Here is a 13,101-nt window from a genome sequence, read left to right as displayed (position 1 = left end):
ACTGTACATAGATATAACAGTAAATATAATTGGCGTTACGAAGTTATGAGCGTACATATAAATATATTTGTATAATTTACATTGTTAGTCGCAAGGACAAATCTATATATCTACATAAATACAGACATATTAAGTCTACTAGAGCAGACATTGCAACGGGATACCGCTTATTTCTTGGTAGCGTGAAATGGGATAGATTTGCATCGAGTTACGCGTCGCGTCACCAACTATTTCAAGCTATTCGTATGCAAATGTCCACGCTAGGGAGTGTCACTTGTTTACGTGTTGTTATGATGACCATAATGTGATGACCGTCAGATACTTATCATATTTTGTGTTGTGTAATCAGAATAGCAAGTATTCGTCGGTGTCAGTTAGTTACTTGAATTTGTTATGTTTTTACATACAATAATTACAAAATTTAGCAAAAGAACTACTCTTAAGAGTGGTTATTTTTTAATTTCTGCTTGTTCTCTATAAATTTGTAATAAATCAGGAATGGATATTTAATTTTTAATTTTACTTTTTTTTTTTACTTTTTTTTTATTGTCAAGATAATTGTATAAAATGCCTGGTTTTCAAAATAAAACTCCTTACAAAACATGATTTTAGACAAAAAAAAAAATGGTGTCCAATGTGTACAATAAAATATTATCATGAAAGACTTGCCTGTTAACATTAATTTATTCTGCGGTAGAATTCGATTTGCGAGAAGCGCAAACATAGTTAACGAATCGTTTAAAATATACGGGAAAAGTCAAATATTTGGTTATAATCGCCATTTATTTATTAGATTGGACGCTATACAGCGGGTAACTGTAATGATTTAGAGTTTTGTAAGAATTTAATAATGTAATATAATGAATAAATATGTGATTTAATAATAACAATAGAGAATAGGAAATAAAAGTGTTCCAAAAATGAAAACCAACTTCGTTGTGACAAAACCAGTTATTTTGATTAAAAAAAAACTACTGAACTGATTTTGGTAAAGTATCTATGTAACCAATCTGTAAGCATATCTTTTCAGATAGAAAAAATAATTTTTCAATAATTTTATTTGGTTTGCAACTGACGGAGTTACGAGGTAACAAACATAAAAGAATATAGTTGAATTAAGAACGCCCCTTTTTTTGAAGTCGGTCAAAAAGTATAAATATTATTATTAATTAAAATAATATTATTCTCTTAATTAAAAAAAATATTAATTAAGAGAAGAGTTCGAAATGCATTTGACAAGTATTAACATTGTTTATATTTTGTTATTATTGAAATGAAACCTTTCAAAATTATCATTCATCATTTTAGCTATTCACATACAATCCACTTACGGAATCATCCTCACCTTTAGCCACTGAACACCTGCAACGTATTTGAGATCATTTTATATTTACTTTAGCATTATTTTATTTAACTGTATATTTGTTTATGTATTTTAAATATTAATAGTTGTAGCACTTCAGCTGCCCGCTAACGACATGCTTTCTCACTGTATTGGGTTGACTGGAAGAGATCTCTGTCAGATATAAGTCATTTGTATTATATAGAATACAAATGACTTTTCTCTGCATATCTTATATCTAGTATTTTTATTGATAAGTCATTGCTCACAGCATTTATAAATGCACTATATTGTTTTTTTTTTAATGGGTGAAAATGGTTTGGTAACCCCGCCCGCGCTATAGGTATACACCGACGAGGCACCAGTGGAGGATGATAGGTGAGAATGAATGCAGGTTAGTTGGCTCACCATGATGAATTAGACAAGAATTAAACATGATGGTCTCCAGGAGATACCACGTGGAGGTCAACCTGAGAGGGTATATTGCAAGTAATGGGGCTATTAGACCAAAATGCACTATATTACATGTAATTTACAAGTGCTTTATGTATATATATATATATATATATATATATATATATATATATATATATATATATATATATATATATATATATCGTACTGCGTTTAAAAAAAGGAAAAAAAGGTTTTTTTTTTTTTTATACTACTTAGAATGGCAAACAAGCTGACGGCCCACCTGATGGAAAGTAGTAACCGTCGCCTATAGACATGAGCAGTACCATGGACATAATAGAGTATACTGTTTCGCCCATGATACCCCCCATGCGTTGCCATTCCTGAGGACTCAGGTGTTATTCCTCTGTACCCAGTAAATTCACATCATCACACACATCCAAAGAATTTGACATCTATTACCAAAACAAACGGTCATAATACTGTTTAAACTCAATTGAACTTGATGACATAGTTTTTATATGTGTACGCCTATAAAAAACTATGTCAACAATCCTAATGCAAGATGCATGTTACGAACCAATTCGTCTAATTTCTCGGAATCGTTGAACATTTTCATTGATGATATAACACGATGTAACAATAATTACATACAAGGCCATAATATAATAATTCGTGACGAGATAACCCAGGCCACATGAGTAAGTATCTCTACAGATTTCAAGCTACATACAAGCAGATCGTAATTAGTACATGCTAGTATAGTATTATATATTTATTCCCATTCATATGTAATACAATTTGCAAAATTTGTAATCTAAAAACTGTACCGTAAAAAAAACAAAATCAAAAGTAAGTTTATCAGAGGGAGACTTTGTACAAAAGTCGTTTGCTTGGGCACCTTTGTCCCATTCGTGTTTCTACCGTGAAGCAGTTGTGTTTGCCTGGCTGTGTTTCGGTTTGAAGGGTGGGATATGGCAGTGAATTTACAGGGTACAGAGGAATAACACCTTAGTCCTCAGAAATGGCAATACATGGGGGGTATCATGGGCGAAACAGTATACTCTGTTATTTCCATGGTACTGCTCATGTCTATAGGCGACGGTTACCACCAGGTGGGCCGTCAGCTTGTTTGCCATTCTAAGTTGCAATAAAAAATAATTAAACAAACATTTGAAGTCTATGAATTATGGCGATATTGAAAACATGCTCATGTAATCATATAAATAAAAATACTGTTCACATACACACAAACACACACACACACACACATACACTTACACACACACACACACAGAGAGAGAGAGAGAAAGAGAGAGAGAAAAAGTAAGAGAGAGAGAAAGAGAAAGAGAGAGAGAAAGAGAGAGAGAAAGAGAAAGAGAGAGAGAAAGAGAGAGAGAGAGAAAGAGAGAGAGAGAGAGAGAGAGAGAAAGAGAGAGAGAGAGAGAGAACTAAATAAGGTAAATTCTGTGTTTGTACAATCATACATTGTTAAATAAATATATCTTTATTATCTGTGGTACACTTGTTTATGAACGAGTAAATGTACAAGTGACCTTTCATACGACGATTTCACGTATGTATCTTGTAGTTATCAAGATCTGTCCGAAATATTAATGAAATATGGAGCCTGATATTAATATCATGAAAGAAATGTTAAAATGTTATCAGAATGTGACTTTACCTATAAGCATTTAATCTGTTTTGTTTCTTGTATATAATCTGGGCTTTATAAAGGCCCAGGTTATAATTAGACTTAAACACAATCCACTTTGCGATATTTTACGCCTATATTACATATATAAATAACAATAAGAAACTTTATATATTATTAGATGTATTATTAGAATATAATTTATTAATACTATATCTAATAATATAAAATTTTTTGTTATTACATATTTATTTATTTTAATTTATTAATTTTGAACAAATTTACACATACTTGGTACAACTTATTTTATTTATAAAAGAATTTGATATCTAATGTCATAACTAATAACAATGTTGCGCTAATGTGAAACAAACATTATTTTGTTGACATAGATTTTTATGATGACTTCTATGTATTACAAAATTTATAATGACGATGGGCGAAACAGTATACTCTATTATGTCCATGGTATTGCTCATGGCTATAGGCGACGGTTACCACTTTCCATCAGGTGGGCCGTCAGCTTGTTTTTCATTCTAAGTTGCATAAAAAAAAACACAATCAGGACTTAACGCGATGTAAAAGCCTTACAGGTAAATAGTATTTTTTTAATGGAATGGGTTGTCATTCCTGAGGACTCAGGTGTTATTCCTCTGTACCCAGTAAATTCACGTCACATCCCACCTTTCAAACCGAAACACAGCCATGCAAATACAACTGCTTCATGGTTGAAACACGAATGGGACAGAGGTACCCAAGCAAACGACGTCTGTACAAAGTCTCCCTCTGTATACCTGCTTCTTTATTTTTTATCGACATATTCGACCTTTGATCTTTGTCCAGTTTGGTACACATAATCACGACAGTTACTTTTCAATGATCTATACTATCTCGAAATAGAATATTTTCATTGATGACACAATATGATGCAGAAGTAATTGCACACAAGGCTTACATCTTTACTTATTATATGTATTAATGAATCTTAACAAGATAACCCTATATACAGACTCGAGACCGTAGTGAAGGACACTCCACTTTATTTTTACAGCCACCATAAATTCGAATCAAGCATGACAGGTGGCTGTGACAACTGAATTATTGTATTACAGCGTTGTGCAATTATTACTTGTACACTGCCCGAATTTAATAAACGCTCAATGGCATCTTTAAAGTTCATATAACGAATGGAGATTTATGAGTGTTAATGTTGGAAATCAGAGAGTTTATTGTCACTGATTGTTTATCTGTAAGGTGACTTACAGTTTATTCTGTATTTATGTTAAACTTTATCTTGACTAATTCCTAAATGATAAATGTTTGTTTTTCTTTCAAATTTCTGTAATTTGTACTAATTTGTACAAATTTGTACTAATTTTGTACACGAATAGGTTATATCTTAATTTTAAATATAGAATGTATACGGATGAAGTTAGTGTTATAAATGCGAAAGTTTGTTTATTTCTTTGTTTGTATGATACCTCTTGTCACTTTAACATCTCAACCAATCGTTTTTATAACTATGCGTTGTGCATGGAATTATAAAAAATAGGATATATATGGATAAAAGTAGTATTATAAATGCGAAAGTGAGTTTGTTTATTTCTTTGTTTGTATGATACCTCTTGTCACTTTAACGTTTCAACCAATCGTTTTTATAACTATGCGTCATGCATGGAATTATAAAAAATAGGATATATACGGATAAAAGTAGTATTATAAATGCGAAAGTGAGTTTGTTTATTTCTTTGTTTGTATGATACCTCTTGTCACTTTAACGTTTCAACCAATCGTTTTTATAACTATGCGTCATGCATGGAATTATAAAAAATAGGATATATACGGATAAAAGTAGTATTATAAATGCGAAAATGAGTTTGTTTATTTGTTTGATAGCTCTCGTCGCTTTAATGTCTTAAACAATCGTTTTTATAATTATGTATCGTACATGTAATTATAAAAAAGAAGCAGTCATTTGAAAGAACCTCTAATAAATGAAATGTTTTAGTTAAATTTGTTTTGTATTACTTACTTATTATTAGAAATATGTAATATCTGATAGCTATATATTGAATTCTTGTTGACATTGATGACCGACCACTGCGGTATCGCTCATACCAGTCGGATATCTATATTCATTACGAGCGGTATCTTCTTTTCGATATTATATATTGGATAATCGACATCTAATATATCTGTTATTGGACCAATATGTGTATAGATATTGTAACTAGATACAATATATATTGCTAAATTACTCTTACTGATTACGTCCTAAAATATCTTAAAATATTGATTTTAAACACAAAATCAAACTGTTTAATACTTAATGCAAAAGGTACCTTGCAAGCGAATAGTGCATTCTGCCAGGTAGCTTGTTTTTCGCTGAAGAAATAGCAGCTGTGCCCGAGCCGGATGAATTGTGGTGGGCACACATACGACATCTTTGTTGAGTCGCGGTGTCCCTCCACTGTTCCATCTGCAATAAATATCACATGACAATTAATATCTTGATAGAGATTTGGAAGAAATGAATCGCAACATATTTGCCTAATTGAAAATCAAAGAAAAGAGGGTATAATAAGTATGAATTAATTAATTTAATTTATTAATTTTTTAAGATTTTTTATAAAAGATACATATTTGTATTATTCTTTAAATGGTGCAATAAAGAGTAAATATTAATTTTTAGACATTTATATTGTATGGTTTATGATTTATAAGAGAAGCGAATTAATGCGATCACTTAGGTAAATTATCATTTAGATGGGTTTTTTTTATAGGTGAAAATGGAATGGTAACCCCACCTGCGCTAACGGGATACGCTGGCGGAGCAACAGTGAAGGGTGATAGATGAGAATGAAAACAGGCCAGTTAGCCCATCATGATGAATTCATTAGGAATTAACCATGATAGTTTCCAGGGGGAACCGCGAGGAGGCCGACCTCGTTGGGTATATTGCTAGCAATGGGATTCTCAGTCTCCATTACTAACAATCCCTTTCCTCCCAATTTAGATGGGGTAGCCATGCCTCCGCTTCATAGTTTACCGAAATTATCGTATTAATTATCGACTGTTCTAAACTACAGTTACCATTTTCCATCAAGTAGGTCATTATTTTGTTTGTCATTTTTTATATATTTTAATTAAATATATATAGAAAATAAAAAAATGTGCTGTCTTCGTTACATGGAATGGTAATTTGGAATGGAAAGTTATAATGCTTTTTTGATGCGTATATTATTTGCGACTATTTGGGGTTGCCGTGTCAAAAATGGGTCATTTTTTTATTTTGCGTTAGAAATTGCACTTCCTATCTCACTGAACGAGCCACACGAAACTTTAACGCCAGCCGGTAATAAACTCCTCATCTGGGTTTATATTCATGAGGGCTTTTAAAATAGAATTTCTGTAGTTCCGCATTGTGATCCAGATCTAGATATCATACAAATATGACATTGATATACGCGCTTGTTTTTTTACTGTTTTATTGGTTGGACCAATAGTTTATCACGTTCGTAGGCGTGTTATAGTCACGTTACAGTGAATAAACTAAATAAAACATTATTAAACAATTATCATGTTGAAAAATAGCCTATTGTTGGGTTTATCGCGACACTCATCACAGGCCAATGAGACGTGGCACTTCCCAAAGTGGCGTCTGCCATTAAAGGTCGCTAGTAGGGGAACCGCTTCGGAAATATGCAAACTAGTTATATTCCAAGGTCAAGTTTACCCCAAAAAAGTGAACAGACAGACGGACCGTGGGCTGCATGTCGTATTGTTTTTAATTCATTAACAAATACACGTGATAATTCTCAGGTTTAACAGAAATCTTTATAGAATACTTCGAGCGTATGTGCTTATTGATTGTAAAATAAAAAAGCTTCACGTATGTTTATAGCTGCGGTAATTATAATTAAATAATTAGTAATAATATTACTTACTTGGTATATTACTATTGGATATTATTTCTTAGACATAATATTTTTTATTAGCGTATTAAATTTGTGAGCGAACGGATAAGTTTACTCTTTAGTTCCCCTCAAAGAGAAACATTTACGTCATTAATTGCTTTTTTTTTAAATTTACAATAGAACACGGATGAAATTGTGAAATAATGCGTAGGTACTTTGTCTCTTTCTCTTCTTATTTAGGAATTTCCTCTTGGTGGGGCAACTAATACTTGCATTCTCTTCCAACTCTATTCTGGGCTATATCTTTGATCTTCCTATACGACATGACACCTAGTGTTTCCTTATTTGCCCCGTGTAGTTATTTCTCGGTCTTCCCCTTCCTCTTTTGCCCTCTATTTTTCCTTCTAGTATGCTCTTTAACAAATAGTCGTATAAGGTGGCTCAGCATTTTGCCTCAATGACAATTTTACTCAATTTTACTTAATGATATTTTAATTTCTCACGTTGTAATGAAATTTAATGAAAAGGTAACAAAGTTTTATTAAAATTATCACGAAAATACTCTCTGAATGAATTAGTAACTAATTGAATTCAATTATTTGACTTTTAATTTGCGCTAATTTATAATTACAAATTGTTTATAATTACTCCTCTCCATCCAAAGGTTGCCTGGAAGAGATCGCTCTTAGCGAAAAGGTCGCCCATTGTTTTCTCATTGTGATTATTTCTTGTAATTATTTATATTTATAATAAGTTTACTATTGTAATCTTTTGGAGGAAACAATAAAGAGTATCTATCTATCTAGTATTGGACTATAGCAGACTGTCTTAAGGCCGGATCCATCGGTCTATAATTTCAATAATACAAATGGAGATATTTTGAACTGTGTGTGTGGGTGGCTAAATTCGAAACTATATAAAGAAATAGTTAAAAATACTTAAGAACGTTGAATATTGATTTTTATAAAGTCTACACTATAGTATTATAACAAAGAATATATTTTAGAAAAGTATAAAACTCGTTTTAAAGATTGTTTTAATGTCGTGCTAATTAATATGATAACAGAAAAAACTAAAGATCGAATCTTTCTAAAATGGCTTTTACACATTGATATTTAAAAAATAATATGTACACAGGGAATCTGATTGAGCTATAGATTTTTAATGGGATATAAGGTGGCAATAAAATTCAGAGGCGTTTGTAAAAACTACAGACAGTAAGTTGCGGTAAAGTGAACACTTTGTACTCGTATGTTAAACTTTCGTGGTTACGCTGAGTTATAACGTGGTTTAGAAAATGTTTTTATTTGAAATATTAGTAATATATTTAAATTACTATTTGAAATACTCTGTAATAAGTAAGCATTAATAAATTAGTTGAAAAACATTTGACTGTGGTCTGGAAATATCGAATATACATAAGTGCTGAACCGAAAATGATAATTGTTATTGCTATCAATAGGGTTTCGTCCTTCCATTTAATTTTTTTTCATAAGTTTTATTTTTTATATATTTTAATTAAACCCATTACATACCTTTTAACATAATTACTGTGGTGAATTATTATTTATATATGTTAAATATTATGTTTAATTAATTAATGAAATATATTATTTATGCATCATCTATATAAGTATGTGTGTGTAAATTGGTTACACAGGTTACACTCTGGGTTTGTTGCACGCGTCCGTGTAGCCTTACTTCAGGTTGCAGCTGAAAATCAGTGCTTTGCTTTTAAGCAAAAGTAGCACTGAGCTGTAGCCTTTTTGGGTCACTGCGACACACTTGGTGAAAACATATCTCCAATATTCATTTTCTGTTTTATATGTTGTTTTATATTTGAAAAAATGTAAATAATCAAATTGTATCATTTTATTCATTAATTTACGTGTGTTAAATGGCTCAAATAAAGTGTTTATCTATCTATCTGTCTATCTATCCATTACTATTATTATGTCAACCGTTAACTGTCCACTGCTGAACATAGGCCTTCTCCATAAGGGGAGTTTTGTCAGTAGTTGCCACTCCTGGCAAACGGATTAGCAACCGTAGCTAAGTCTTTGGTAAAGTTTTAAGAGGGACGCTGCTGTCTATATCTCGTCTAATAAGTTCTCATAGTCGTCTCTTACGATACCCACGAAAAAAGAAGCGGTTGCCCATTTTATTCGTATGCCCAGAACACATCGTGATATTTAAAACTATATAAATAGGTTAATTTATACTTACATTGGCACCAAAACATAATTATAGCTGCTAGCAACACTAGGTTCCCTCTTCTCTCCATCGCTTCCATTGTCACTAATTAAAGAGTCCGATTCAGAATTATTACGAATTATTAAAAAAAAAAACACTATGAGCACACTAAGATACTGGCACAAAATTTTATGTCATTTTTATAATTTCACTTGCGACAACAAAACGGTTTAAGAAAGTAAAGAACACTGCGATGAGATATTTATTTTTTTAATATGATAAGTTTGTAAATTAAGACGATGTCACCTGAAACAAGGAAAAGTGTAATTAGTAACAAATATTTTTTTTATACAACTTAGAATGACAAACAAGTTGACGCCCATCTGATGGAAAGTGGTAATCGTCGCCTATAGACATGAGCTGTACCATGGACATAACAGAGTAAACTGTTTCGCCCATGATACCCCCCATGCGTTGCCATTCCTGAGGACTCAGGTGTTATTCCTCTGTACTCTGTAAATTCACGCCATATCCCACCCTTCAAACCGAATCACAGCCATGCAAACACAACTTCTTTACGGTTGAAACACGAATGGGACAGAGGTAGTCAAGCAAACGATTTTCATACAGTCTCCCTCTGGTAAATATATATATATATATATATATATATATATATATATATATATATATATATATATATATATATAATAGTAGAATCATGAAACACTTCTAGAGATTTGATAGTTCTTAATTAATTTTTACATTTATACGTATAGAAATTATAAGTATGTAAAATACTTAGATTATATAGATAGATAGAGTGTCTCCATACAAATGCTTCAAAGAAAATGAGTCAACTTTTTCATACAATTATGCGTGATAATGATGCAGAATTTATAAGACAAAATAAATATATTATAATATATTTGTTTTGTCTTATATATTTTGCATCTTTTTAATGCGAAAATATTTATTTTAATTGCTAAATAATACGTTAAGATACATTTTATGCGTAAGTATATAGAACATTGATAAAAACACGAGTCAGCTAATTTGACAATTAACGAAACGAAAAAACGAATTTGTATAAAAAAAAAATATACGGATAGGTTATATCTTAACTAAGCACATAGGATACTTCACGCAGGTAAAGTCGCGGGATAGAGCTAGTTTGAAATATAAATAACACATGTGCCCCATTACGATGTAGAGACATCCAATATAAAATGATCTTTAGGGTGTTCTTCTTAAATATATTTTAATAAAAAAAGGTAGTATCATTCGTATTTCATTTAAATACATTTATGGACTTTGTAGCTACGTATAAATGTACACTGATTATTAAAATTGCTGCATTCAGTAACATATTGGACGTAAATATTTTATAATCCTATTTATAAATGACTACAACACCGCACTAGTTAATATGACCTCATTTTTCTTATCAGTTATATTGTATAAAATCTAATAGTGTTATTTAGACACATTTATTAGCTAGTTTACAATAAAACTGCCTGTACTGACATAATGAACTGACGTAATAATTTGAAGGCGAATACAATATTACTATGGTGGTCTATGTACCCAGTAGCAGATTTTGTTTCACTATTTTTTTTTTTAATGGGTGATAATGGTGTGGTAACCCCGTCTGCGCTATTGGTATACACTGGCGGGGCACCAGTGAGGGATGACAGATGAAGATGAAAGTAGGTCAGTTAGCCCATCCTGACGAATTAAACTAGAATTAGTCACGATGGTTTCCAGGAGGAACCACGTGGAGGTCGACCTGACAGGGCTATTGCTAGTAATAGGGCTATTTGACCCCATTACTAACAATCCCTTTCCCCCCTGTTTCACTATTTAGAGCAGGGTTCCCAAACTTATTTTGTGATAATAGAAAATAACCGTCAACGTATTTTTTTGCGAAGCAAATAAATGGTTTGTTATCATTCATACAAATAGCCTGTTGCTCAAGTTAAGAGACTGTATTACGAGAAACCTTGCTATGAACATCAGAGAGTCGAACCAATTCAGAAAAGTTCGTTTCTTAAATTGGTCCGATAGGGGGGAAAGGGATTGTTAGTAATGGAGACTGAGAATCCCATTGCTAGCAGTATACCCAACCAGGTCGTCCTCCACGCGGTTCCCCCTGGAAACTATCATGGTTAATTCCTGATGAATTCATCATGATGGACTAACTGGCCTGTTTTCATTCTCGTCTATCATCCTTCACTGGTGCTCCGTCAGCGTATCCCGTTAGCGCAGGCGGGGCTACCATACCATTTTCACCCATCAAAAAAAAATTGGTCCGCTTGAGAATCGAACCCGGGGCCTCCGCACGCAAAGCGATGTGCTCATCGCTTAGCAACTGAGGTCGTCAAAAATGTACATGTTAATGTACATAACATGTACATATAATAACAAACATGTTGTCGGTCAACACGAGCCCTTAAGTCTGGTTCATCATCATCATAAATCTATAGGGAAGGCCTATGTCCAGCATTGGACGGATAATAGCTGAACATTTTCTGTCCACTGTTGGACATAGGCCTCCCCATAGACTGCCATAAGGAACGGTCCTGAGCCACCTACATACACTGACTCCCTGCAATGCATTTCAGGTTATCACTTCATCTAGTGGGGAGTCGTCTTACACTGCGTTTGCGCATACGGAATCGCCACTCAAGAACCTTTCTTCCCAACGATTATCGGTTCTTCGAGCTATGTGACCAGCCCATTGCCACAGCTGATCCTTCGGGCTATGTCGGTTACTTTGGTTTTTTTACGGATATCCTCATTTTGGATTCTATGACGCAAAGAGACTCCGAGCATAGCCCTCTCCAAAGCCCGCTGAGTAATTTATAATTTTTGCATACGGAAAATCGTGTAGGACTATAAGTCTGGTTACTAGCAATAAAATCGGCGGCCCTAGCTATTCATGTACAGCTAAACCTCAACAAACTCTTATGCATTAGTCTCGCCAATAACCCGCATGCGCTGAGGTTGAAATTATAATTATTAGGAGCTTTGAAGTGGCCGAAACTCTATGAAATAATAACGCGCTTTGTTTAGCAAAATTCTTGGTACATTTCGTAAGATATCATTTGATATTCACCACGGTGTCTGACCTGTGCCTTATAGGGTCTTAGAAGTCTTTCGTGCACTTAGAATTGTTTGCTGGATTACGTTATGGCTTGTTAGGAAGGTTTTACGTGGATAAAATAGATGAGATCAGACCTTTTGGAAAACAGTTACTTTAATGATTAAATACTTTAAGATTTCAATAATAAAAGCAGTTACTAATTTCATGACTAAATTAATATTACATAAATTGGGGGGAAAGGGATTGTTAGTAACGGAGACTGAGAATTCCATTGCTTATAATATACCCAACCAGGTCGACCTCCTCGCGGTTCCCCCTGGAAACTATCATGGTTAATTCCTGATGAATTCATCATGATGGGCTAACTGGCCTGTTTTTATTCTCATCTATTACCCTTCACTGGTGCTCCGTTAGCGTATCCCGTTAGCGCAGGCGGGGTTATTATATCATTTTCACCCATCAAAAAAAAATATACATA

General features: G+C 32.9%; 1 protein-coding gene across 3 annotated transcripts in view; it reads right to left on the bottom strand.

Annotated features, from left to right (window-relative positions):
- LOC116413606 (uncharacterized) overlaps positions 1-13,101 on the bottom strand; it is a 185,494-nt gene that overhangs the window by 63,055 nt on the left and 109,338 nt on the right. For all 3 annotated transcript variants that reach the window (XM_052894434.1, XM_052894432.1, XM_052894433.1), the window contains 2 exons: positions 9,554-9,826; positions 5,753-5,889 (listed from right to left, as the gene is read on the bottom strand). In XM_052894434.1, the coding sequence (XP_052750394.1) occupies positions 5,753-5,889; positions 9,554-9,620 (204 nt within the window). In that variant the 5' untranslated portion in view covers positions 9,621-9,826. The remainder of the gene's footprint in view (positions 1-5,752; positions 5,890-9,553; positions 9,827-13,101) is intronic.

This window comes from Galleria mellonella, unplaced genomic scaffold, assembly GCF_026898425.1.
Source record: "Galleria mellonella isolate WM207_F2 unplaced genomic scaffold, CSIRO_AGI_GalMel_v1 utg213, whole genome shotgun sequence".
Taxonomy (NCBI): Eukaryota; Metazoa; Arthropoda; class Insecta; order Lepidoptera; family Pyralidae; genus Galleria; species Galleria mellonella.
This window is presented reverse-complemented; position numbering and strand designations above follow the sequence as displayed.